Raw genomic sequence first — 27,064 nt, forward strand, 5'->3', positions numbered from 1 at the left:
ATCGAGTATTTGAGGTGCACAAAAACGTCTTAGATTGTTTTTGTTTCTCAACCTCAGGCTGAGACTTGTGCACTGAGTTTCTCTGGTGGTACAATACAAAATCTGCCCCAAATGGAAGTCAAATACGGGATATTTTTTGAACTGGCCATCAAGTTCAGTAACAGCCCAGAAGCACTTGCTGGAATGGTATTAGTCAGGTACTTTTTTAAGAGAAAAAAATTCTCAGGGCTTTTCCCACAGTTTTCAAATCTGTTTTTTTCCTGAGGTCATAGATAAGCTAAAATGAGATTTCATTAAAAAGTTCTCTGTTGACATTCAAACAAATCCCGATGGAATAATGTATGCCCGGTTGCACCTTCCATCTTCTAGAAGAATGCCCAGCATGTCCTCTCTCTTTCTTTTGCTGTCTCCCACCGCTTTCTGTCCCTCTCCTCCTCTCTCAATCCTGCCAGCTCCTTCAAGCTCTCCGACTGAGGAGGCTTGCTTTCTCCCCGCTTTGCGTGGGACATGGGGTGGCTCGGGGGCTCAGAGGGGCATCCCTATCCTGCACGAGTTGGGCTATCAATCCTGCACGTCTCTGAGCAAGAGAGATGCAAACTTCTGCCCACAGCCGGAGTGAGTGCCAGCCTAGGTCTGCGCCAAACGCTCGTTTTGGGATTTGGTTGCCTTCGCTAGGCATCCAGTTGTGCAGAGAGCGGCGCTTGGCAGGTTTTCTTCCCTCGTTCTTCGCTTTTGGATGAACTAGATTAATTTCACAGTTAAGTTTGCCAAATCAATTGTCATCTTGATTGAATACACATTATAAATGTGTATTTGAGCTCACAGCTTTGGCGTGTGAGCAGGCTGGAATGAGCTGTGCGAGAAGAGTGTTGCCCAGAGATCAATGTGGAAAGTAACTTTCCCTGTGCTGAAGCTTGTGATTTGGTTTTGACTCTCTGAGGGCCAAATTAATCTGGTAGTTGTTGTGTGGTGTCATAATTGCGGTACTGTTTACCAGAACAAGCTAAGTTGTTGCTTTTTTAAATACTCAAAGGTGTTAACAATGCTTTTTATAATTATTATTTTAAAATACATCACATTTTGAAAATATCTCTGACCATCACTAGCTCTGCTATACTTGCCACATAACAACTGTCTCGTGTTGGATCAAAACTTCATGCTTGCAAGATACTGTTAAGCCCCAAATTTTGTCATCGTTCTTAGCCGACTGGTGCTTCGTACTGAAATAAGCTCTTATATTGATCCTCAGTGAAATTGCAAGGAGCGAGGCAAGTATTACCTGATAACTTTCAGCCCAATGAATTGCTTCAAAAACCTGTGCCGGTTGGTATATATGGATTCCTCCTATCTCACCAGACCCGAATATTACTTACTGTTTCTTTCTCTAAGATTTCAGAGTGCGACGATATACACGTAAGTTTTTTTTGTACTGTCAGACCAGTCTTACGCCTCTGCTTTGTAAATCTGCCCAGCAGGTCAGCGCAGAGAAGCTGCTAGGCTGTTAATTCGCTCCCTTCGTAGCACACATTGATCCCCCCACCATGTAAGCAAGCCCTTACTTAAGCTCATTTCTGTGTAAATCATTTCCACAAGATGAGCTTGCACCCGTGACCAAAATCAGGCCATAAATAAGGCTTTAGAGACTCTTACGTCCACCTAATGCCAATCGTGCCGCCATTTCTTTATTTTTCCGTTATTTTCTACCCATTGAGTGGAGCCTATCCTTCCCCTCCTTTTTTACCCTAAATTCTTTCCGTCTTCTGCATTGCAATCTTTATTAATCTCACCGTCTGGAAAGCTGAAACAGTTGGCTTTAATTATTTGGACATGGCTTTATGATTAAAAATCAAATTACAAAAGCTTTCATAGAACAACTTTCCTCATCTGTTAAGTTTTCCATCGTTATTTTGGGTGAAGTGGACCAAGTTTATTTTTATATCTGGTGCCTGCTTCCTCTGCCAGCTAGTTGAAGGAGAGCTGTTAATTGTTTGTCTTCCACTGCCTGCGGATCTGCTGGTCACCCTGCCAGGAAAGCCCTCCAAGCAGGGACGGAGGTGACAGCATTTTGATGTTCTAGTCACATCATATATAATGGTACGGCCACATCGCGATTTATGTGAGATGTCAGGTCCAACATGTCATGCAGCCGAAATGCAAGTGACTGTAGGATTAATTTGGAGGGAGACAGACAAAGCGAGTACAAGACAAGGAAATATGCCACGAGCTGGCCCCAGTGCAGTTAGTGACGTTCTTCGTGGACAGTTTGACATTTATATTTTTGAGTGAAACGATCAGGTCATTTTGGACAGTCTCTCTAAAATCTTCACTAAGAAAAAGGATATATCTTCAGCAGAGTGCTTGGGTTTCTACCTCAAAACCACAAAAGGAGGAAGGGAAAACCAACCTGGAAGGGAAAATTGATAGGTGAATATATCTCACGTGAGCGTGTGAAAACCCCCTCCACCCATTAGATAGTCAATATATTGATTGACTAAAACGTGAAAGATTTGTTTCCCTTCATTATCTCTTTCTTAAATCATGTCATTAGAGGGAAGGCAGATTGCGACTTGTGCACAATTGGTTTTTCTATTCCACTTTGTGTGGCTGCAGTGACACCAAACATCTTAAACCTGGTTTAGCTAGCGGGTTGTGCTGATTCCCAAGCAGCTGTACGTCACCAGAGCACCTGGCACACATCTTTAATTAAAATTCATATGTGTAAGTTTTCAGACCCCCTTCTAAGGAGGTCTGAGTTCATGTTTAATAAAATGAAGACTACGTTGAAATAGCCTGTGTGTAATTGCATAGTGTCTTATAGCATTTAGAGAGAGAGGGCATGAGATGGATACCAAATCTGTGCTTTCTTAAGTTTCACCAGATACAGTAATTTTGGTACTAAAAAAGGCTAATATAAACTAAAGCTTGTAAGGACCCAACAGTGGCTACATTGAATGTAACCTGCTGAACTTAGCTGTTTAACAAGTCACCTAGAAAGACTTGGAAGAGTTATTGTGGCATTTTTGGGGGTAGGAAAGAATCAGAGCAATTTGGAATATTCTTCTGTAGTTTAATTTTATTCTTATTATTCAGGAGAAACTAAAAGTAGCAGCAAAATGTATAGAGTTGTAAGAGCTTTTGAGAATACCAGCAAAAACAGCGTCTCATTAGCGTGCACAGCCAGGCTTCAGAATTTCTTTTCGTCTTTCTGTTCCTCATCCAATATGCTAAAATGCTTATGTTAGAAGATATTTAGGTTGTTTAACTAAAACGACCAATGAGTCAAGCTTCTCAGAGACGGTATTGTGGAAAAAGAGGAAAAACTTAAATTCTGTGTTAAAACCTTTCTGATACTAACTGTTTATCCCCAGTTAAGTGTTATTCTGTACTGAGAAAGAGCCTGTATTAGAAAAGCTCATTTGTTCAGCAAAGTAGATCTTAAATTCTGAACCTTTCCTGTTGTGAAACTATGCCAGCTTAGTGAAATAAATTATATGACTCAAATGGGGCATAAATTCTCTTCAATTAGCTTAGTTATTTGCACTGATTTAGCCTGTTTTATTTAGAAAATTTCCACTAGTTAAATTATTTTTTAAAAGTTGACGTTTTTGGTTGAAATAGCTATGTGTATAGTGTGTGCAAGCACAAACGCATATATCTTCTTAGATACGATTTACAGCTGCAGATGGTTTTGTCTTCATCAGCTCTCCACGTTTCATACAGTTGGATGAAAGCCGCACGCTGCTGTATCAGGGTAACAACTGAAAGATTGAATAAGTAGCTGTCTTCCTGCAGATCTTAAAGTTGTTCTTACTGCTGTTAACAGAGCAGCAAAAGTGGCTGTGGTATTTTATGGGCTTCTCTAAAGGCAAGATACCTTCTCCAAAGCCCGGGTAGTCCAAACAGCCTTCGATTTAGATTCTTGCGGAGATCGCAGACTCAGTGTAGTCAGCAGTATTTATTGCTTTCCAAATTCCAGTCTGTAAGCATGAGTAGCTTATATTTTATTCAGCATTGCCAATGAGCTGTAATCTGAATTATAATGTTTTGTGACACTTGTCAGCTTTTGACATAGCTCTCCACTTGTAACTGAGTAAATAAGACCAAAGCGTCCAAGTCGGCTTCTTTTCAGAAGAGAGATGTCAAGTCTCTTTTGGGTGTGAACTTAACAGACCATTTCTAAAATGAATTTCTGCAACCGTGAGTTCCCACGTGATGCAATAAAACATCATGCACGTTACTGGTATGACCTTGCCCTGAAAGACATGCAAGGTAAATACAGGGGTGAATCCTCAGCATGTCGAACGGATAAGCTGGAAGGGAAGAAAAAAGGGATCCTTCCTTCCCCACCACTTGGGTCTCTTTGGTTTGCATTGCCGGAAATGGGGCAGGGCTCTGATTTAGTGCACGCTCGCTGTTAAGATGATGAGGTCTGAGGGAAGGGGAAAGGAGTTTATCGTGGTTATTTGTGTGCCACGGGCATCAAGCGGCACAGGCAGCCGTGCTCTGAACACACCGTGCCGTGCGCTTCTGAGCGGCCGCAGTCACGTCTCCCACGCCAGCGCTCGGCCCTTCGTCACGGGCGAGTGTTACACAGGGTGACGTTTCGTCTTTCCGCCTGACCGCGGGGAACGGCAGTGACGGCCCCCCGGAGCAGCCAGCACCAGCAGACGCTCCCTTTCGCTTCTGTCTACTTTTATTGCGATGCTATCTTTTATGAACTGCCGTTTTGGGAGAAATTGTCCTGTTAGGGATGGAGGCTGTCAGAGCATTGAGCAAACGCGCCTTTCCCCTATGAAGCCGTAGCTTTTTATGCCATTTAGGGCACCACTTTGTCCCCGAGAGCTTTCCTGTCTCGCCGTGTCTGCCTCGCACCCAGCCTTTTGCAGACGCTCGGGGTGCGCTGCGCATCCCGCCGTGCCTAGGACAGAAAAAAGGGCGATGGTCGGATCGCACCGTTAACTGGGGAATGACCAGGCTGCGGAAACTCCTCTTGTTGTAGATGACTGAGGATGTGAAGATGAAGAATAATAGAAGTCAGAAAGGAGAAAAAGTAATATAGGAGATTATGGGAATGAGAAGCTAGCAATGAGAAAGAAAAAGCTGTTCTTACCTTTTCAAATGGCCTCTTAAATATTACTAGCTGCATAAAATTTTTCTTCTCCAATACGTTTTGCCCAGCTCCTCCCCTGTAGGCCAAACCCGACCTTGCCCTGCATCCCCTGTGTCTCCGAGGTGCACAGCAGCGAAACTTGTTGATGTGAACTGGGTCCTCCGCTGTGACAAGGTGCCGTATTTTTGACCAGCCTGTCGATACCTGAGCGTGCGCGAGTGCTCTGTGCGTCTCTGCTGCTTGTGACTCGGGAAACGCTAGTCTCCATCAGGGTAGCAATCCAGAGTCTCCTCGTTGAGAACGCTAATGAGAGCTGAGTGGATTAGCTCTAGGCGGGCTTGCTGCTGAATTCAGCCAGTGATAAACCTGAATTTGTTTCCAGAAAATACATAAAGAATTGATGGGGCTTTATTCATGCGCTGATGATATAGGACAGTGGAAAAAACGTCAGGACTATTTAATGTATTTGTGCTTATGCAGGCATTGCTACTGCTGCTGTTTTTCCTCCGGTCTCTGAACTTTTCCATGGGAAATTCCCAGTTTTTGCAGTACTGTTAGTCAGTGGATCAGGAGCTTGGGGAGACCTGGGGGGTTTAGTGTTGGTAAGTGTGAGGGCTTTGATGTCAGTGTTCCTAATAAAAGCAAAAGCACGATGGGATATTGCTTGTTGTGGTGCAGTTTGTGTCGTGTCAGCTAGCTCTGTGTCCCCATAGCTATTTTCAGGCTCGCACAGCTTTGCCTTTTTCACATCGTCATCAAAACCTTACGGTTTTGTCACAGCCTTCATATTTTTTTTCAGTCTGTTTTCCTTGTGTGCGCTTTTTTGTTTGTTTTTTAAATATATAACCCGGTATTAATAAGCTAAGAAACTACTGAAGAATACTTGAGGGAAACTTGCCTTGGTTACAGGCGGTCAGAAGACAATGCAGAGGTGCCAGTGTGATCCGCACAAACTGTGGGAGCTGGGTGCTCCACCTTCCTTCGCTAGTTCGACATCCTGAGTCAGTGCCCCCTGCCATAAATGTACCGAACGTGCTAACTTTCCCTTTTCCCTTGTTTTCCGTTCCAGGGTTTGAATATGGGCGCTGAGCAGCACGCTGTGACCACGGCAGAGATCCCCGACCACGCTCTTTACACGGTTGGAACATGCGTCCTCGTAATTGGCACTATTGGCATCATAGGAAACCTCCTCGTTCTCTACGCCTTTTACAGGTGCGGAAATTTTGTTGATGGTTCTCTTTGACATGCCTTGAGGATCACATGTGCCTGGGTGCAGATGTTCTGCACTGAATTCATCTCGAATTAAATCTGCAGGCAAAGGTTGATGGCCTCAAATGTGGGGGGGAAAAATGACACCTACCCATGCACATGGCTGATAACGTCAGTGTAAATTCCTCATCTTCTAAGGAATCAGTGAAGATGAGAAAGTAAACACACAGAGCCTTTTCTGTGAACAACTCTACTGACAAGTTTAAAGAAAAGTTTAATACTTTTAATAACCAGAACAGTAGCCTCTTGATTGCAGACCTTTTTCCTTCACTTGCCCTGTAGAGTTTGCAGAATGTTTTACCAAAACTGTTGCTCTTTCCCTCGGCCCGCGCCGGGCTGCAAGGACCAAGGAAGCCATGTGATGCAGGCAGTGAGCTCATGCCATCTGCCTGTTCCCTGCTTCAGGCAGATCATAGGATTTCTGTCGGTTTGTATGCTCTGTTGCCTTCTGACAGTGTAATGGATAGTGGAACCTACTGCAGCTAGAGTATGTAAATATCTCCAGAAAAAAATTGCCTTTTTTCCCCTACTGTGGTGCTGCCTTTCCAAATCCTTGTTGCTCACAGCTTGTTATCATCATTCATTTTGGTGTAAAGGGTGTTTAGCATGCCAGAAACACCAGTGGGGTTGTGAACCAGGTGTTAGCTTGATATTCTAAATTGTTTAAGCAAAATAAATAATATCATTATTTTAAATAACTGGCTTTTAACATGAGAGAGAAGAGAAACTGAATTTCCAGCAATTGTAGACCACTTTGTGACACTTGCAATACACTGCAGGCTCTACGCCTTTCTTAAAATTTGTTTGTTTTACCTAGTGTAATAAATGCATTAAATGTGCACAGGAGGAAACTCTCCTTAGGCAGAACAAGAGCACCTGCAAAGATATGAACTCTGCACCCCCTCCCACTCCGTCATCGCAAACAGCTGCGAAACCTGTGATTTCATGAGAACTGAGGAAGTGTTGAGGTAGCTTTCTTTATCAATGTTTGTTTATTCATATGAGGAAATAAATTCATGTAAATTTTGAACATTGGCAACTTGGTAGCACATCAGAGAAGCCTCAGTTGGCAGACTTTCAACACCTTCAATGTAGAAAGGATGCAATCTGGAGAGAAGAAATAATTTATTTCAAAATTGGAGAATTACTCTATGAAGGTTCCAAGACCAAAGATACTTATAAAATCCTGCCTACTCCTTATGTCTCACAGAATGTGAGAAGTCATCTCTTTTTATGTTAGATACACCTGGCACTGTGGAAACTTCTGAATTCAAGCATGAATTATCGAAGCTCTTTGCTTAGCCACGCAGCCAATGCGATGTTTCACTTGGAGGGACTGATAGTTCCTGTTACACGGTCTCAGTAAATCCACTCAAAGTGCCAGTTACACGGTAGATTTGGGTGAGCTGATCTCAAAAATTAATTTACCATGCCTCATGGAGCGTATTATTTGATCAAAACAGTGAGGGACTGTTCAACCCAATAACCCCAACTAAAAGTGAAAGTGAGTATCACTCTCTCGGTATCTTTATTCCTCTTAGTCAGAGCCAAGGATAATCTCAGATACTATTTTTAGGCTTCCTAGGAGATTATAACTCCAGATATCCCGAAGAAGCGGGACTATGAGAGGGTGGGGAGATGTGTGTGTGGTTGGGGGGCAGGGGAGAGCGATGACAGTGAAAATATTGTTTTCCTTGGGCAAACTTTGTCTCCTTACTGACTGGCTGCTGCCTTCAAATTGCTTGCGTGGCATTTAACGTTGCCTGTTCATCATCAGCTGCGTGTTTCTGTTCTCGCTTATGTATGGAAAAAAGTGTTCTTTCAAATGCTCTGCTGGCCCCATAGCACTTTGCAAAGACCGTTTAATTACTGGTAATGCGGTGACTCTTTAGGTCAGCAGCTATTACAAGTTCACCAGAAGTCATCCTTGGGCTCTGTAACCTGCTTCAGAGCCTGACCTTGCGAAGCACGGCGGGTACGCAGTGTTAGTGCTGCTATAGGGAACTGGGGAAAGAGGGAGACTGCTCTTCTCTTGCACAGAATCCTTTTCTTCAGGACAAACATATTTCTCTGTTGGAAGAGGAAATGATTCGTTTTATTCCCCTTGCCCTTGCCAGTCATCGCTTTGAAATGACTCCATCTGAAGCTGTAGGAATTGGCGGATGGGTGAAGTAAACAATTGCAACCTGGAAAATATTTGCTTGTTTTAGTAAGTGAAGTTAACTGGCTGTTCATTTTGAATATTTTAAAATGTGTATTTCTGTATTTTTAGCAACAAGAAGCTGAGGACGCCACAGAACTACTTCATAATGAATTTGGCTGTGAGCGACTTGCTGATGTCTGCTTCCCAGGCGCCCATCTGCTTTGTCAACAGCTTGCACAAAGAGTGGATTCTTGGAGATATAGGTACTTTGCAACACTAATTGATACCACACTAGCTCTGCGCTTTCTACAACCCGTTTTAGCCATCATGCTCTTGGCTTGTGCTGTGGAGATGGCAGCACGGGATTCTTGAGCGACAGCAGAGGATCTTGGTGTGATCAGCCAACATAATGGCAGAAGCACTGTGTGGCTTTTTATAGGCTTGATTCCTTCATCTTCCATATTTTAGAATGAGAAGAGTCAACATCAACAATTAATCGTGCGACTTCTTAGCATGTCGAGGGCAGGTACCATTGCTGGAGATGGGTAGAAAAGGTTTCTTAAGTCATAAACTGTTTTTTTTCTTATTCGGTTTAATAGGAAATTAACATATTTATTTTGAAATGTATGTTGATATCCATTAGCATGCTTCTGGGAATCTCAGATTTAACTAAGAGAATTAAATAATGAGAGTCAATTGAGGGCTTTGTGCAAATTTGAGTTCCTTTCTTTCCAACGGCAAGGAAGAAAAGGAGATGCTCCAGTTACAGATCAAATACAAGAATAACACGTTTTCAGAAGGCCTGATGCACTGTTTATTACTGCTTATCACATCGTCGGATGCAAATTTGCGTCAAGCAGTGGTAGCGTATTGGTGGAGCAAGTCCAGAGGCAATGTATTATTTAGCAGCGTAGAAGGGGCTATTCATTAGCTTAAGGTTGTTAGTCCTGCTCATCCAGTTAGATAAAATCAGCCCACATCTTATTCGCTGATTGTAAATGATCGTGCTGCCACAAATGAAGCAATTGACTTAGGCTGAGTAGGATTTGGTCCATTATTTTGGGTTTCTTATAAAGACTTTGTAAGAAGATTGCTTTAAGGCTGAATTTGGTGTTAGAGGTGTCTCCTCTTCCTGGTGGGCTGCGGTCCATAGCCATATGGCGTGGCACAAGATCTCAAGAAATGGCTGATTGTTTGAAGCAGATTTCCAGATCAAACGAGGTGCAGTGCAACTCTGCAGGTTTTCATCTGCTAGCACAATGCCTGAATGCAGAGATCGGGGGGAGTATAATCTGTTTCAAGTAAAAACCGTAAGTTTAATAAAACTGTTGTATTTAATAGGAGCGGAGCTGTATTTTACAGCTGATGTTAGCCATTGGGTTGAAACCACTTCTACGTTTTGAAACCATATAAACCAAAGTCATTTTTGAAACATCCATTTGTCATTAGCAGGCATATCTGCTGCAGCCAGTTCAGATCGATATATTGGGCAACAGTCCAGGAAAATGTAACTTTAATTAGATTGGATTTTCTTTGAGGCAGTTTTCCATTGACAAAAGGTTCCTGGTTACAGCCCAGAGTGGAGAGAAGGACTTGTTTAATATATACATCTGGATTTTATTAATATTTGGGGCTTTCCTAATAAACATTTATTAATTATGAAATTGTGAGGCTAAGAAAAATCTTCTAATGGGAGAGAAGTCCTGAGCCAAGGAAAAAAAAAAAAAGGGAAATTGATCACTTGAGGCTGTGAGAGAAAATGTACATCTGCCGTTTACAGAAAAACCCTGAGGTGCCCTTTTTCCGCTTCAGGTTGCAACTTGTACGCGTTCTGCGGGGCGCTCTTCGGGATAACCTCGATGATGACGCTGTTAGCCATCTCCGTCGATCGCTACCTCGTGATCACCAAGCCCCTGCGGTCCATGCAGCGGACCTCCAAGAGACGCGCCGCGCAGATCATCGCCCTCGTCTGGCTTTACGCGCTGGGGTGGAGCGTGGCCCCGCTGCTGGGGTGGAGTATGTCGGCCGCTCTCCTCTGCGCCGTCGGGGCCTAGCGTTCCCTGCTTTGTGCGCCGTGCCTTGCTCGGGATACGAAAAAGTGAAGTTTTTGAGAAGCTCCCGGGTGGAGGCATAGCTACCGCACGACGCTCTGCTGTCATGCAGTGTATCTGCACCTACTGCAGTGCAGATACCCTTTTTGCCCGGTTGTATTCAGGCAGACCAAACTGCAGGTAGACTACTAGGTGCGTCTGAGAGTCTAGCAGTCTGGACCTGCTCTCTGAGTGCGCTCTTGCAGTCTCAGACCATGCATATAGTATGGCCAGCGTAGCTAATGAAGACTATCTGTGCAATACGGCATTTATTTTAATTACTCAGGCGTTGAATCGGTAACTACGCAAGCTTTGGGCATAAGTGTAAATAATGTATTTCATGTATTTCGTAGGTTCCTATGTGCCTGAGGGCTTGATGATATCGTGTACATGGGACTATATAACCTACTCCCCTGCAAACAGAAGTTACACCATGATTTTATGTTGCTGCGTGTTTTTTATTCCCCTGGTAATAATATTCCATTGCTATTTATTTATGTTCCTGGCCATAAGAAGTACTGGCAGGTAAGCAATGTAGCTGAAATGTGTAAATCTCTCTTCTATTGCATTAGCAGATTTTCTCAGTTTCCTTAGCTGCAGATAAATCTGAACTCAAAATGAATCTGAACTGATTTAGGGAGTAAAGTGGCAGATCATTAACACCTGTGAATGGAGAAATATTTTGCCAATGTACTAATTGGAGTAGATGTATGTGTTTTGGAGTAGGGGAAGAAGTCTCAGGTTGTTCTAATCTTAGCCCTGGCTGTGGTAATGAATAGCACATAGCACTTGGGTCATCACCTGCCTTTGACCCAATCTGTAAACAAAACAGTTCTTATTTTTGACAGTTCTGCTTAACACAGACATCGCAGAAAACCTTATGGTTTACGCAAGCAGATAAACAACTGTATACACAAACTCTGGTTCTGCTTGTAAGGATGTAATTTTTTACAAGATCCTTGCTATATATTTGTAGGTTTGAAGTAAAAAACAGCAGGGTGTTAGGTGGATAAGGGAATTTGGGTTTGTCACTTTTTTTCCTCCTAATGAGCACATTTGTTTCTGGTCTGATCAAGCGCCAGCTGAAGCTGTGAGCATTCCCGCTGTGTCATCAGCTCTGATGGCTTTTCTCACCAAAATTGGTGCTTACCTTCGAGCACTTGTTCAAAGTCTTTTGGCTTCACAAGACTAAACCCCAGGTTTACTCAGCAGGGGTTCCTACAAAGATATGTGGCTGTGGGCCCAAATTGAAGTTCTTGCTGCACTGTGTTTTGGCCTTGGTTTTGGTTTTTATTATGCTTTGTGTTTGCATGTTTGATAATAAGCAAAGGTTGATCCTTAAGCCGGAGCTGTCCTCTTGGACCACAAAGCACGATGGCGACAAGATTGTTGCATGCCTTTCACTCACTAACACAGTGAACTTAGTTTGCAGGTATGTTCACAGGGCACCACGAAGCAGTTTGTTACCCTGCTGACTGGTAATTACTGTCTGCAGCCAGAAATAGATCTTCATTAAAATAACAGCACTGATTTGTAAAATCTGTTACTTCTGTGCTAAGCCATATAAGTTTTTGGGCTTTTTTTTGGTTTTGTTTTGTTTTTTTAATAAAGTGAAGGGTGTTTGTTATGTTCTGATGTGGGAAGAGATCCCCCCCCCCTCCTTTTTTTTGGACAAAAATACTGGGACAGCCTGTTGTGGTTGCTCTGAAAATACTCTTCTCTGGCCAGTAAACCTGCAAGAAAGTAAAATTGGTCCCTAAGTGTTTGGGGCCAGATTCCTCAAAGTGGTCAGGCTGTTCCAGCACGTTTTACCCAGGAAGCTGAGACTAATGAAGGTCAGTGGATGTTTTCCCCTTTCGAAAAGAAAAGCCATCAGATTTGATCTGTTGTGTTGTGTCCGGCTCTGCCTTCGCTTGCTCTGCCCCTGAAAGCCATGACAGGCAAGGGTGCCCATCGCTTCCCCTTGCAGCCCAAAACCCACCTTGGCAAGGCTTGCTTGCAGCTGCCCAGCCCGTCATCCCTAATCCCGAGGGTCCTCTGGCTCCATCCCACAGGCAGACTGAGCTCAAACAAAACGTCTGAGGCCGTCTGACTACAGTCTTCTCCATCCCAAATTTTTAAGCACCTGAGCAGAAGAGAGTAGTTAGAGCAGGGAAAGACGAAAGCTGCTCCATTTTTCGTGCTGCCATGAACGTGTTGCAGATGTTGCATCTGACTGTCTTTGCCCTCCTGCTGACATATCTGTGTTTTTTTTCCCCCACAGAGCTGTCCAAAAGCTAGGGTCCTGCAGTCGGAAATCCTACCTCTCTCAGTCCATGAAGAATGAGTGGAAACTGGCAAAAATTGCTTTTGTGGTCATCGTTGTATTTGTCTTATCCTGGTCTCCTTATGCTTGTGTCACTTTGATTGCCTGGGCAGGGTAAGTGGAAACGTGATCCAAAGAACTTGGGTAATATTGAAATATAAATACAATTAGTGTTGTTATCTGCAAGAAACAGGTCTCCCTTTTAAAAGATTTAAAACCATTATTACAGGAGAGATGATACTGCATTCCTTACTATAATCTTGTGGATAAATCTAGGAGAAGGGTTATTTGTCTATTTATTTAAAATATTGTGACCTTTTATCTGCATGCTGGTACACATTGTTTCCTCTCCCTCATGATACTTTCTTCGTATGAATTCCGATTTCACGGAAGAGTTACCTCTTTTCTTTCCTAATATCTGTTTTCTCAAGAATCTTCTTCTGTGCGCTGCTACCTCTGAAAAAGGTCAGAAAAGAGAGTATATTCTCAAATCTTCACCCCAGGAACTTGTCCACCTCCTTGTCCTCCACCTGTGCTCCCCTCCAAGGGGACCTGGTGTCAGTGCATGTTCCATGCCACTGATATATTAATTATTATTATCCTGCAATTGCACATGTGATTGTGGGAGCTTGAAGTCAAAAAGGGGAATATTGGTCTCAAACCACTTCCAGTCCTCTCGTCTGTTCAGTGTTTGGGGCTGAGTCACTGACACCCACTACTGTGCAGCATGGAGGTTGCTGCTAAAAGATTTTAATTTCCAATCTGGTTTCTTACTGCCATTCCCTTTTCTTGGAAGGTCAAGAATGGACCATCCTGGATGACCTTTTCCTGGATGATCACAGATCACTTTTTTTTTTTTTTCTTTTTCTTTCTGACTCGCAGAGAAACAGGGAAGGTGACTGTGTGTGTCCTGGCCATATTCAGGCAGATAACTAATGACATGCATGTCAGCTTCTCCATATGAATGAAACCAAGTATACACTGACAAATGCAAGCCTTCAGTCTGAGCAAGGAATGTATTTTAAGGAATTAACTTTTCAGGGGTACTTCTTGACATGGGGTCACAGCGCAGAAGCAGTCAAAACAGAATAATGCATTTTGGTAACTTAGCATTAATCCATGGCATAGCTCTGTGTCATGTTTTTGCTTTGTTTTAGCCGCAGCAACATCTTAACGCCATACTCCAAATCTGTGCCAGCTGTTATTGCCAAAGCTTCTGCAATCTACAACCCCATCATATACGCCATAATTCACCCAAGATACAGGTACAGTAAACATATAGGTATGTGTATTACTATAGATGCAGATGTGCTTTTTAAAATGAATGAATGAAGCGTGTTCCCTCAGCCTCGCCTCATGCAGCCTGTGCTCCTGCCCCCGACCGCCCTGCGCTCAGATCCGGGTGGTCGCGTGCTGGAGTCACTCCAGGACATCTTGAGTCGGTCGCGTGTGATGGAGCCCACCCTGCGTATGGTGCTCCAGATGTGCTGAGCTTTGGGAGAAGCTCTGTTGAAGCAAATAGCATTTTTGTAGAAGTTCAGTGCAAAATAAGAGCTCTCAGAAGCCAGTAATCCACCTAGAGGTCCCTAAAAATTAGAAAGTTTTCAATTGTAATTAAAAATATTGCTTTTTGGTTAGCAAATTTGCTAACTCTGGTCGGCAAGTATTTGCCTTGAAAAAAATAAAGCTGATGGTTCTGAAATACTCTGTTTTGCTGCAAGATCTCTTTGGAAGGCTCGGTTCACGTATTTGTTTTATTCAGTTGTTCCAGGTAAATTTTAGGAGAGCCTTTCCATTCTTCACCTTTTTTAAAATATTAGCTTAGACTTTTTAAAAAGAAGTACCAGGCTGCAGCACTATGGTTCAATGTGCAAAATGTAATCTTCATCACTTGTATAGAACACTTCAGGTTTTTTTATACACAGGAAATATTTCTGAACCTAGGGCTTCATAGAAAAATTATTCTACATTTTCATTCTACATATTATTATGCATATCAGTTAGTAAATATTTTAAAATAGAAAACTGTGGCAGCCTATCACAAATTTTACTAATGAATTCTCAAACACTATTCAATATGAACAAGCTGCATTGTCTATATTGAGTTTTCCAGTTATATGGGAAAGGATTTTTGAGGGAGATCAAAATCAATATAATTGCTCTCCTATCTGTACGTGCTGTATATAACCAATTGCATTATAGACCCATCAGTATAGACTTGGAACATGCACTGATGCATCCAAAATTTCTGATCATCATCATCACCTTGCTTTATCTTATAAATCTTCCTTTGAGAATCCTCTGAATTTTGTGCTTTGCTGGCCAGATCCTTCTTTTAAATCCCACTATACACCTCCATTATGGTTTAAAAAAAAAGAAAGTGGATGTTTTTAGATGTTTTTATGAATGGTTAGATGACTTTTCTTTCCTTTTTATTTTCTTGCTAATTCTCTCACAGCCAGGATATGAGTTTTGGAGTCAAAAGGTTTGAGTACTGTTTTGTATCCAGCCTGTTGGATTATAGTGAAGCAAGGGACGGAGAGTATAAAGATAATTTGTTCCCACAGAGGTGAGATGATCAGAAAGGTAACGGTGAGCCGATTTCCGTACACCTGCACTGATGGGAAACCTGTAAGATCAGGTGAATAGAATGCAGAAAAGAATGATAATTTAATGTCCTTTAAAAGATGGACCTCCAAAGAATCAAAAATCTTTCCCTTTTCAGAAGAAAGTTTGTTGTAGTCTCTGTTAATAACACCTTCAGGGACTTCCAGCATCTCCATAGAGACCAGTGGAGTTGTCCCCTGGCAGAATGGGAAAAGCATGGGAAGGAGATGCCGTGCACTTTGCAAGGGGCACCCATACCTGCTCCTGCAGCCTGCGTGACCAAACACTGCTCTCTGAGCTAGCTGGGGGCTAGAAACTGTTCCAGCTAAGCTTGTTTTTTTTTTTCCCCCCTCTCTCTTCTAAGTCACCATTTTATTTAGAAATGTCCTCCCAACTTCGGCTGAGAGAGGTGTTCAGGAACTGGCAAAGCAAGTTGCTGTTTCCAAAAACCCAGCAAGTCTTTTTTTTCTTTTATTATTTTTTCTTCTTTCCCGAGGGAAGGGGCATAAATCCATTCTCTTTTCAGCCCTATCTCCAGCATAGTGTTGTCTCCTAAATATTCCCTTCACCTGCACCACTCGCAGCAGTATACTCAGAAGCAGCTATACCGCACACAGAAGGCACGGCTCAGAAAGAGCTTGCAATCTATTATTGCTGCTGTAAGCAATGTGTTTTTTTAAACCGTTGCAGTGGAAAATACGCTATTACAGAAAAGGAGGAATTTTTCTAACAGAACTTACTTGGCATTTCTTTAGATTTGGGAGCAGTTCTTTCAGAGCGTGTCTCCTGTGAGGAGATGCTGCGCCAAACCCGTCCCGGCGCTGAAGCGCGAGCAGCGGGTGCTGCCGGGTGGCAGGGTCACTCGTCCGCGCGTTTGTCCTCGTCAGCGAGGTGGAAAGGCCGCTGAGTTACTCTGCCTGGAGCCCTGATTTGGGAGGTGGAAAACAGGGCGCTAATTGTCCTGAATGTCTGATGAATGAAAGCAGAGCTGTAAAAACAGCTAAAGCTTCCTCGAAACTTGGTGGAAATGCACCGAAAATGGTGAAAATATCTATTTTGTATGAAAGTATCTGCTATAGCAACTAACACAGTTTAGCATCCTCCAAAAACAGAGTCCATCTTAGCTTTTGAAGGTTACTGAGTGTCTTAATTTAGGATAAAAAAAAGATTAGTCTCCAATGGCTGGCAGAAGTTTAATGAGAAGATTTGCATGGCTGGCTGGCACATTATGAACCTGCTTTTTTCTTTTTCTTTTTCTCTTTTTTTTCTTTTTTTTTTTTTTTTTTTTGACCCAAAGTTTTTGTGTTCAGTGATTTCCATATGTTGTTTTTCCAAGGTCAAGTGAATGTTTTCAAAGCAGATGCTATATAGTGACCTGCTTCGGTGAGGTTTTTTTTTTCCCTACCAGCATTGGCTTTTCCTTTTCTTCGAAAACTTAGAAAGCAGAGGACTGCATTAAGAAAAGGGCTTGCGCCACAACAGGATATTTTAGACTTTCATATAATATGATTTTTTTCCCTGCTTCCTAATGTGTATTTCTAGACATATAAACAAAAGAAGTGTTTATGTAGTTGTTGTGAGGGTGTTTTACCGACTTAAGAAGTCATTCAGTCAGGAAAAGAAGTAATGTTGTGTCGCTTGTGATGAATCAAGCGTGAAGTTAGAAAACTGGAAAAGTAGCTACAGTTTATACTTTGCCAACAGTCAGCTGGTGAAAATATGTTGGCAGGACCAGTTTTGCTTGAACAGTGAATAATGAATGCATGTGTAAAGATCAGGGTTTCTGAATCATTTCCAGATGTTTTAATCACCCACATTGTGTCTTTAAAGTAATTTATCCGATGGTATCCCTAATGGGCCTGAACAGACTGGCCCATTATGGATACCCTGGATAAATTACTTTACTTAGAAGAGTAAGGTGGGAGGGGTAGGGAGGAATTGCCATTCGGTATTGGATATACTGAACTGGATTAAATCAAAATTCCTTTCCAAATCTCACTAAGAAGAGGCACCTGGAAATCAGAATCTGAAGAGTTCAGGTGCAGATCAGAGTGATTTAATGCTACCAATGCAGATTGCTTATTTTTGCACAGAGAATTACTGTTGCACATGCTAACAAATCAAAGTCTTTTTGTAGGGGTTTCCTTACTTCAAGCAAAGAAAGAAAAAAAAAGTGACAATGAAGTCACTGAAGATGTAATATTGATGCCTGTGCTAGCCCAGGGCTTTTAAGAACTGCTTTGGAAGTTTAGCTGTTGTATAGTATCCTGTCATGTTCCATCCCCTTGCCAAATAAAGAAAGAAGAAAACTTCTCTCCCTGATATGTATCACTAGACGACAAAAAAAATGTGAGTTACTAAATAAGTAAGGAAAAATATGCAAAGTTTTATTTCATGAAATACTGTTCTGCGGGGTGGAGAAAATTTACATTCCTTTAGCAACCTGTACGTGGGCTGCAGAGAACATTGCTTGGCTGTGTTAGAATTGCAGAAATGTTAGGTTTCGTAACCATTCATAAATAGCATAAATAGGAAAATTCTGCATTCCTGGGTTTCCAAATTGTCCCCCAGTGAATTAGTTTTACCAAAATGAACTGTTCAAAACTATTCCATCATAAACAACTGAATAAATTACTTTGTGTAGTATTTCCTCAAAAAGTTGTTTCCAATTACTAAATATTTGACTTTGGATGACTTTATATTATTTCAGAGTATTATAAAAATATGATTAAGCACCTCCATTTTATATCTATTTTGTATTTTACTTGTGTTGTATTAGAACAAAATCCCTGCTTTAGCCTCAGCCCACAAAATGCCATTCAGCATTCCTCCCAAATATCAGTAAGATTGAAACTCCTGTCTCTCCAGACCTCAAAAATGGTCTTTATGTTGTCTCTGAAAATTCTTCATCAGATACATTTCCTGAGGCTCCAGCATTAGGAGGTCTCAGTATGAAATCCCACTTAATAAGCAGGATAGCATGTCCTACACCAGCTTCAGGTTACTGAAGAGTTTACAGCCCTGTGTGGACTGTCTTATGCTGATCTAGTCCCCCCGTGACAGACACGTCTGTGTCTGAAGGAAATGCTTCAGCTTCTCATCTCAGCTGTGGAAAAAAGTTGGCTACTGCTTTTTCAGCACCAGCCTGAGCTTATTTCTTAACAAACAGGTCGTTTTTTAGCCCTTTCGAGCCAAGGTCATGGTTCTGCTATATGCTTGTGTGGAGCAGAATAGTGTCTTGATTCCTGACAAGAGCTTTTGGGGCTGCTTGATACAAATAAATACCAATACGCAATTCTTCAGGCCCTCTTCCCTTTTCTTTTGTTCACTCCTCCTGTTTGCACGGAGAAGGCCTTCATAGCAGTTAATTGGAAAGTTTTCTGTGTTAATATTTTAACCAAATCAGAACCAATCACGTTTTTCGAGGTATTACCCATTCCTACTGCTCGTCCATGCAGCTCTTCCATGGGTGTTTTGATCCAAGGCCCTGAAGCCACCCGCTGTTTTCCTTTTGCCCTGTTAAATAGTTTCCGCTAGATATACCATGCTGTTTCTATGTAGTATTAAGCCTTCATCAGTCCAAGAAAAATCTGTGCTGAGATTATGGAAAGAGATGGTGCTTTTACAACGTGATTTTGAAAGTCGAGTTGTCAGCATGATATTGTATAGTTTGTGTTTCTTCTCCTGTTTTCCTTCAGAAAAACCATCCACAATGCTGTTCCCTGCCTGCGGTTCCTAATACGGTTGTCGAAGAGCGATCTCCTGAGAGGCTCCATAAACGAGTCGTCGTCGTTCAGGGCCTCTCTCTCCAGTCACCAGTCTTCTGCTTTCAGGACCAAAAGTACTTGCGTTTCATCGGTTTCCACTGGAGAGGCTGTAAGTCTTTTCTTGTTTCTGTGAAGTCATGTTTGAGTACAATGTTTGTCCGACTCTCAGATTTAAGTGACTCTGTAAATACATACTCAAAGTTAGAGAATGGACGTTCCATATCGCCAACCATCTGCTACATAATTCAGTATTTGCAGGGGATGGAGAATGGGAAAGTTCTCCTCCAGAGGGACCCTCTCCTGCAAGGGTGGTATCCTATCCAGACCTGTCCAAAGCTTTCTAACATTTCTAATAACATTTCATTATGTTAAAGGAAGTCTACTTTTGCACAGCCAGTTGTTGGATTTGTTTTTCTGGATTCTAACCCTGAAGAGCAAAAGACTCCTGCATCTAGAGCTAGATGTTTTGTAAGCATCTTAAGTATCATTAAGGATGGAGGTCTGGATTAAAAATAACGAAGCAGTAGTTGCCCACAGCATGGAGTCTTTTTGTAGGAAAAAGTCACAGGACAGAAACTCAGAATGTATAACGTGTCATTTGGAGTTACATTTGGGAAAATAGCTGAGTGAGTCCTTTCTCTCTCTATCTGCCAAGCAGGATTAAATGGAAGCCAAGCCTCATAGCAGTAGGGTTACTGGAGTTAGAAATCAAAAGTAGAAATCTGTCATTCGCAATAAGAAGGTGTTCAGATACCATGCAGTGGACAAGCTACTTCTAGAGACCTGCTCTAGAAGTGGCAATCTCTGTCTATTGCTACTCATAAAATACATCAATCATAAAGTTTTTTAAAAAAATAAAGTAGTAATTAGAAGAGTGAAAAGGCCTTTTAGCCTGGGCAAAGCCTTTTTTTAGCCTACTGTTATAGGGATTGGTTTTGAGCCAGACCAAGTTAGATGTGTGTGATAGGGCTCCTGCAAAGTATGACACCGCTGTATCAAGCAGCACAGTGTGAGGATCCCCAAATTTGCTAGCTTAAGATGTCACAGTCTTCAGGGCGTGGGGAGCACTTTCATAGTCAGCTGATTGCCACTACATTAGGGCAAGAGATCTTAGCCTGATAGGAAAAGCAGAAGTGAGCATTTAGTGAGCCAGTCTCATGAATGACTCACTTTTGTGGTGCTCTGAAATGTTGTATTTGACTTGGCTCTGGAAGGTATTAAGAAAATGCACAAATAATTCTGTTGCAATGTAAATGAAAATGAAATAGTTTAGCCTGCTGGTTAAATTCCACTCACAGACCGCTGATTACACAATGATCCATTAGAGTATCTACTGTGATAATTTCATAACCTGTAAAACTCTCAGATTATCCTTGAAATACGAGGTTAGTATATGCAACAGGCAGATACCCTGTCATCAGAAGGTGTATATTTTGTGTGAGAGTGTTTAACAGCCTGAGCAAACAAAGCACCTGCTGGACTGCATGGGCTGTGCTTGCCTGCCTACACTTCACTTGTGCTGAATTCACTGATTGTAGGTAGTGTGGGTAGAGACATGGCAACGTGCTGGAATAGTTAGAAACAAGGAGGCTACTCATTTACTTATTTCTAATCTTTTTTTGCCCCTTTTACCTTCTAACTTTTCTTGACTTCAAGTTTATTCCTAAATTCCTCCCTCCCCCCATTAATCATTTGTTTGATATCAGATGAGGTGATTTTGGCAGAATCACATATGCTGATCCAAGAAGTTTTCTGTTCTTTTCTGTTGGTCGCTGTTTGGTTTTGGTTCATTCAGGTTGGCAGGTTACTGTGAGTGTTTGCTTTGGTTTAGCGTTTAAAACACTCTGCCCTCAAGAGATGGGAAAATATGGTGGTTTCAGCCTTTGGCATAACTTTTGCTCACAAGTCTCAAATGAAACAACTGCTGGTGGTGACGTGTCGTTCAGCGTTGCGCTGAGTCGACGCAGCCAAGGGTAATTGTCCTTTGGGCAACCGGCAGTCCAGTGCAGCTGTACAGATTTTAGATGAACCAGCAGCTGTTGAAATAAAAGCTCAGCTCAATGACTCTCACGTGACAGCAATACAGAGTGAAATTTTGGAATGCTCCAATAACGTATTGGCGGGGAGCAACGGCGCTGTAAAAGATGCAGCTGTTCCCACCAGCACTTTCCTGCATGTATGTATGTATACATGTCTGTGCAGAGAGCCAAACATACTTCTAAGTCACATAAAGTTATGTTTACAGGTTAATTCTGTGAGGGGGGAGGAATAAAAACAGGGTCATACACAGGTGTGCGAACGAAGCAATGCAGTGAAATTATGAACTAGCTTCCCGCTTGCGTGGAGCCTGCTCACACCCCACCTAAAAGTTGACGTGAAAAACAGTGGAATGATCTAATCGTGGATACTCTGTCAGAAAGTCACCACAAAGCTAGAGATGACTGATGGCCTCCGCACATGATAAGCCCGTAAATGGAAAGACGTGATTGCGAGTCACGATTGTGCTCCGTCACTGGCCCGCTGTTGGAAAATTAGTGTGGAGCCAACCCATCACCTCCCGCGCCACTGCTAGTGGGGCTGGAGAAGAGCTGAGCCCGTGGGGCTGGAGAAGCCCTGGGTGTGTGGGGGATCCACCCGGGACACACAAATACGATTGTGGGAGGCCTTTCAGAAGAGTGGCTGATGGCCGAGCAGGATTCTCCAAGGCATTTTAAGCAGGCTGGATGCGCTAGCTTAGATAATAGGATCCCATCTTTAGACTCCGGGTGGCAGGTAGCTATAAGCATCACAGAAGCAGTGAGAGTAAAAAGGGTGAAAGAGCATCCTGGTAAAAAGAGATGAAATCATTTTTCATGATCTCAGAGGTTTTTCAGCTCTCAGAAAAGTAGTCCCAGGTAAGTGGTAAGGTCAAGAATCAGGTCTCTCCCCATGGGAAGTTTTGGGCATGAAACCTGCGTTTGAATGGCTTCAGCTTTCTGTTAGTGTGTAAGCTCCCTGCTCATCTTGCAGGTGAAAAAGAAAAGCTAGAGTCTGAGAGCTTTCAGAATCTGTGAAAGAGTGTAACTGTACAAAATCTTTCACCATTTGTGTTTAGATCTGGAGCGATGTAGAGCTTAACCCTGTAGAGCCAGCTAACAAGACACTACAGCCTCACCGAAGTCACTCTTTTTCAACAACTGTGAGACAGGAGAAGAGGGACCTGCTCCCAAAGACCCACAGCTGCAATGCAGTAACTGCAGAAAAGGTAAAGAATTACAACTTCTCTGGGGAACCTCAGTTTTAGTGTCTGATCTTTCTACAGTAAGTTATCTCTGGAATAACAATTTAGTCTTTATACCCATCTGTTGCATCTGTAGGCTTTATTTACACTGATTCTGATGTCCTCTTCATCCCTGGTGTTGTTTTTTTAATATTACTGAGAATGCTAGTAATGCCTTCTTAACTTTTTTTAACTGATGCGTTGCCTTGTTCTGGAAAGCCCGGGTCAGTCCACAGCTCTAAAGCTGCGTTGTAGCAGAGTCAGCAGGGCAAAATCAAAGAAGTTGACTTTGTCTCTTTGCATGTTTGTTTACCCTCGCTCTGGTTCCTCCCTTCCTGACACTTGCACCCACATTGTGGCAGCCTCCATTTGTTACGAGTCAGGGCTGCAAAACAGAGTTGGGCATGGTGGAAGCCACCCTTTTTCCTCTCTTCAGCATACATTAAAATGTTTTATTTTTGTTGAGGGGGAAGACAAGAAAGAAACTCCCATTTCTCCCTCAGAGTAGGAGAGTCTGGCAGCTGCCACCCTTCTCTCCCTGAAAAAGGAGATGGTGAGTACTGAGTGCGTCTTCTGTGGATGCATCGCACCTATGGCCCAAACCGCTGAGGTTTGGTGTCATGCTCTGAGAAGCATCCTTTTCCCTGAGGATGGGAGCAGTAGGTCACCTGCAAGTCAGTTCATGCCAATACTGTAATGTTAGTATCAAAAATAGTATTTGTATGGCTGACGCAGTGTCAAGCGTGTGTCAGTGCTGAATTTTCAGGAAAAGAAAGGCATAGGACTTACGAGACCCTGCCGGTGGCTAGGCTGGCTAGCACCCACTTCTTCATGGGGGTACCGTGGTGGCTGTGTGCATAACCAAAGAAATGTGCCTGAGGAGGCTACAGTGTCTCCTGATGTCCCCTTTACTTCCTCCCAGCTCTGTGGTTAATTCTCCAGGCACAACATGGTTTAAAACAGAAGCTGTTCTGGGAATTTCCAGTGATCTGATCACCCTGTTCCTGCATGCATCTGCCTTGTCTTCTGCCAGTGGCTTGCTTAAGATGAGGTTGGGTGAAACCTTAGCCTTTTTCTTTAAGGGTTATGAATAGCATTGGTTGAAAGCAGCGACACAGAGCACAGAAGTGATGGTAAATTGTGGAGGTGCAGGCTCCTATACCCCACTTCCATCGCTTGCACAGGGTTGTCTGGACTGTCCGTTCTCGGGGCAGCCTCCAACCTTGCCCATAAGCTTTCTTCCCACGACGTGGCCCCAATTCTCGCTTTGAGAGTGGCCATTTTACAGCCCCAGTAGGCTCTGCTACTGGTTTGGCCGTTGTCAGAGACAGGATATGCAACACTGAAGCTTGGTAAAGAGCTTGTGTTAGGCAGGCTGCAAAAATCAGTTTGCCAAGTTGTCAGTCTTTCCCTTCTCGCTCTGTCCTGGTAACACAATTACTACAGTCACATTCAAGTGAAACTTTTAGGTTTCACTACATGAAAGTCAAGGAAGGCAGGAATCAGAATTACTTCTATGACCGAGAAGCAGTAAGTAGTTTTTCTTCTCTGAGGACAGAGAGAAAAGAAAAAATTGGAAAATTTTAGCCCAAGTATTACTGAGGGCTATACAACACGATGTTTGATAGCATGAATTGGCCTATTTTGACTTGAACCAGCCTTGGGAGAGATTTTTGTGTCTATACCTCCAGATGACTTCTTGCTGGGAAAGGATGTGTAATGAGGCCTTGGCTTCAGATGTCACGGAAGACGATACAGGCTCATGCCTTGTATTGTCTTGTACCTTCCACGGCCCAGCTGCTTGCTAACGAAATGTGGCTTAGACCCTCCATCAGTAGCTCAGTGTGTGGATCTAATGTCCGAGGTTGCAGATAAGTGGCAAAGATAAGAGATTATACCTGGAGTCACCTCCTTTTAATCTAAGAGAGAAGAAGAAGAAAATAACTCTGAGGTGGTCTTCGTAAGTGTTTAGTAATATTTTAATATTCTGGAATTTAGTAATCATGTAGCTCACAAGAAGACTCAGACACTATACTTCTTCCTTGAAAGATGACTGCTATAATATAAAGATGACTGATATAATGTTATTTGGATAAATAACCTTTAAATGGAGTACCTGCAATCTAAGATTATCAGCGGTGTTTGCTGATGTGCAGAGTCTATCACATTGAATGTTGAAAATGTTAATTTGTTTTTCCCAGTACTTTGAACAAGTATTCCTGTGTGGAGAGAAGGTTCTTTGTGTGTTAGTTAAATGCATAAATATTCATTCTACTAGAATGTTTATCCAGCAAGATCAATTAGACTATTTAAATAATAATCTACCCCTTTGACCTTTTTTAAAAAAAAAGAAAAAAAATATTTTGACATTTACTTTAGAATTTTGATAGCATCGCTGGATTGCCTATGATTGAATTGGGATTGTGGCATTTCCAAAAATGCTCACCTGCAGAGTTACAAGTTTGAACTTGGTCAAGGGTCACCTAACTTTTTGATTTAGCAGTAGAAGATTCTTCTTTTCCTAAAAAAAATTTCATGCATTTCGTTTGTTTTCCTTTAAGCCTACCATCTCACCAACATCTAAAAAGTTAGTGTGCCTGTAAGTTCTGCTCATTGGCTAGCTGAGATCAAGATTCCTTAATGCACAGTACAGGCACATGTCTTTTAACACTGCTTTAAATGCTGTCAAGAAAAAAGCCTCGGTTTTTGAGCAAGTTGTGTGTCCTCAGGGACTGGGATCACTATGTGATCCCCCGGAGCTGGTGGGTTTGCTGTCGCTCCGGATGAGCCCGTATCACACACTCATCCACTTAGGCAGAGGAGTGAGAGTTTCATTCTGTCTCTGATCTGGGAGAACAGACTTTTCTTCTCTATCGGGTTTATTTAAACCACTTGTTTAGGGGCTGTCCTGTTGCGCTTTTGCCAGCTTGGTTTGTTTCAGCAGCTGGAGAAATCACTGTAGATAGCGATTTGGAAATGGTTCGTGCTTGTGGAGTAGAACTGCGTCATGTTGCAGTATATACCGTTATCTGCTTGGAAACCCAGACTGAGAGGCACACCATCAGACTCGCCCCCCCGTTTTCTTTATAAAAGCCAGGAAATGTGCTCAAGCATAAATTTCTCTGCAATCGGGGTACATGGAATCAGCACCTCTCTCTTTATCACATCCAAGCACGATGTCCATATCCCTGTCACACCAAGGAAAACTCCGCTTCCTCCAGAAGCTCCTTTTTTCAAGTTTCTTTCTCTCTGTTGTTTTGTTAGCATAGTGAATAATGCATTTTTTTGGAACGACAGATCCGTCGGATAGTCTGGAGCACAGGGACACCACAGAAACAGCGGACCCTAACTTGATAAGCCTGATGTTGCACAGATCCTCCAAAGTTACCCTCGATTATGGTGCACTTGTGTGGTTTGAGGCACAGCTGCCCTGCCCTCATACATTGCTGGAAAACCTGCCTTTCCTGGCAGCGAGGCACTTCACTTTGCCTGTTGCCAACAGGCAAAGCATAACCTTGCAGAGAAATGTGTTGGTTTTTTGTTTGTTTGGTTTTTTAGTCTCTTTCAAGTGTTGGGCAAGGGAGAATTTCTTCTCGGGGGAGTGCTTCTGGAGCAGGAAGAGGAGGGAATATGAATCTTATGTTAAATCAAAAAAGTTAGATGACCTTTGACCAAGTTCAAAATTGTAATTCTGTAAGTGGTTAAAACCATACTTGACATGTAGTGGTGTGTCATGCCAAACTAATTGCCAAGACTGAAACTGTGACCTCTAAATCTAGAAAAAATGTGCCTCCCCTGAGTTAAGGAACGGTGCAGTTTGTCAGTGCGAAGGCAATATCACAAGCCAGTGAGTAGAAGGAGACACAGGCCGAGGGGCTCATGCTGGACTGGGAAGTGCTGCCAACTGCGGTCTAGTGTTTTGAAAAGATGCTTCAGCACCAAATCCCCTTAAGTTAATGGGAATTGTATACTTGAATACTTCAAGGAGCCTAGAGCTGAATTAATATGGTTTATAGCTGCAATAGAAACATCTGCGGAGGATGAAAAATTTTACAAAAGTGTTACCTCAAGCTCTGGAGAGACTCAGTGTAGCTAATTCATATATTTTACTACTATATTAACAGAGACAAATACGACTATAACTCTGGAAGATGTTTTTTAAGAATCTCAGTACAGTTTAGTCTTACTCTGTTAGGCTTCACTGAAAAATACAAAGTAATGAAGTAAATGCTGCATTTTACTTTTAACATTGATTCTCCCCAGGGAGGAGTGGACCTCTAACTTCTCTATATATCTTGCGTTGCAGTGATTTTATGACCATAATTGTCATTTTCTAAAGAAAGCCAAAGTTAATCACTTGTGCTTTCAGCTGCCGGTATATTTAAGTATTAGGTAAAACTTCGAAAGGTTTTTTTATGGATGTAGATGATGCTTTTTTCCCACACTTTGAAGAGGAGTTATGGCACATGAAAAAATCACAGGGAAGTAGCCATCAGGACCAGATTTGAAAACTG

The 27,064-nt window shown here is 42.5% G+C and overlaps 1 protein-coding gene across 10 annotated transcripts in view; it reads left to right on the plus strand.

Annotated features, from left to right (window-relative positions):
• LOC112984514 (melanopsin-like) overlaps nucleotides 1-27,064 on the plus strand; it is a 48,191-nt gene that overhangs the window by 17,106 nt on the left and 4,021 nt on the right. For 8 of the 10 annotated variants that reach the window (XM_064510489.1, XM_064510488.1, XM_064510493.1 and 5 more), the window contains 8 exons: nucleotides 6,180-6,322; nucleotides 8,652-8,785; nucleotides 10,335-10,538; nucleotides 10,966-11,137; nucleotides 12,876-13,031; nucleotides 14,075-14,182; nucleotides 19,223-19,400; nucleotides 22,386-22,535. In XM_064510489.1, coding sequence (XP_064366559.1) covers nucleotides 6,189-6,322; nucleotides 8,652-8,785; nucleotides 10,335-10,538; nucleotides 10,966-11,137; nucleotides 12,876-13,031; nucleotides 14,075-14,182; nucleotides 19,223-19,400; nucleotides 22,386-22,535 — 1,236 coding nt within the window. In that variant the 5' untranslated portion in view covers nucleotides 6,180-6,188. Of the gene's footprint in view, nucleotides 1-6,179; nucleotides 6,323-7,223; nucleotides 7,348-8,651; nucleotides 8,786-10,334; nucleotides 10,539-10,965; nucleotides 11,138-12,875; nucleotides 13,032-14,074; nucleotides 14,183-19,222; nucleotides 19,401-22,385; nucleotides 22,536-23,016; nucleotides 23,104-27,064 lie in introns of those variants that run through there. The other 2 variants (XM_064510497.1, XM_064510496.1) reach the window with 2 other exon arrangements.

The sequence above is a fragment of the Dromaius novaehollandiae genome, chromosome 4 (genome assembly GCF_036370855.1).
Source record: "Dromaius novaehollandiae isolate bDroNov1 chromosome 4, bDroNov1.hap1, whole genome shotgun sequence".
Lineage (NCBI taxonomy): Eukaryota > Metazoa > Chordata > Aves > Casuariiformes > Dromaiidae > Dromaius > Dromaius novaehollandiae.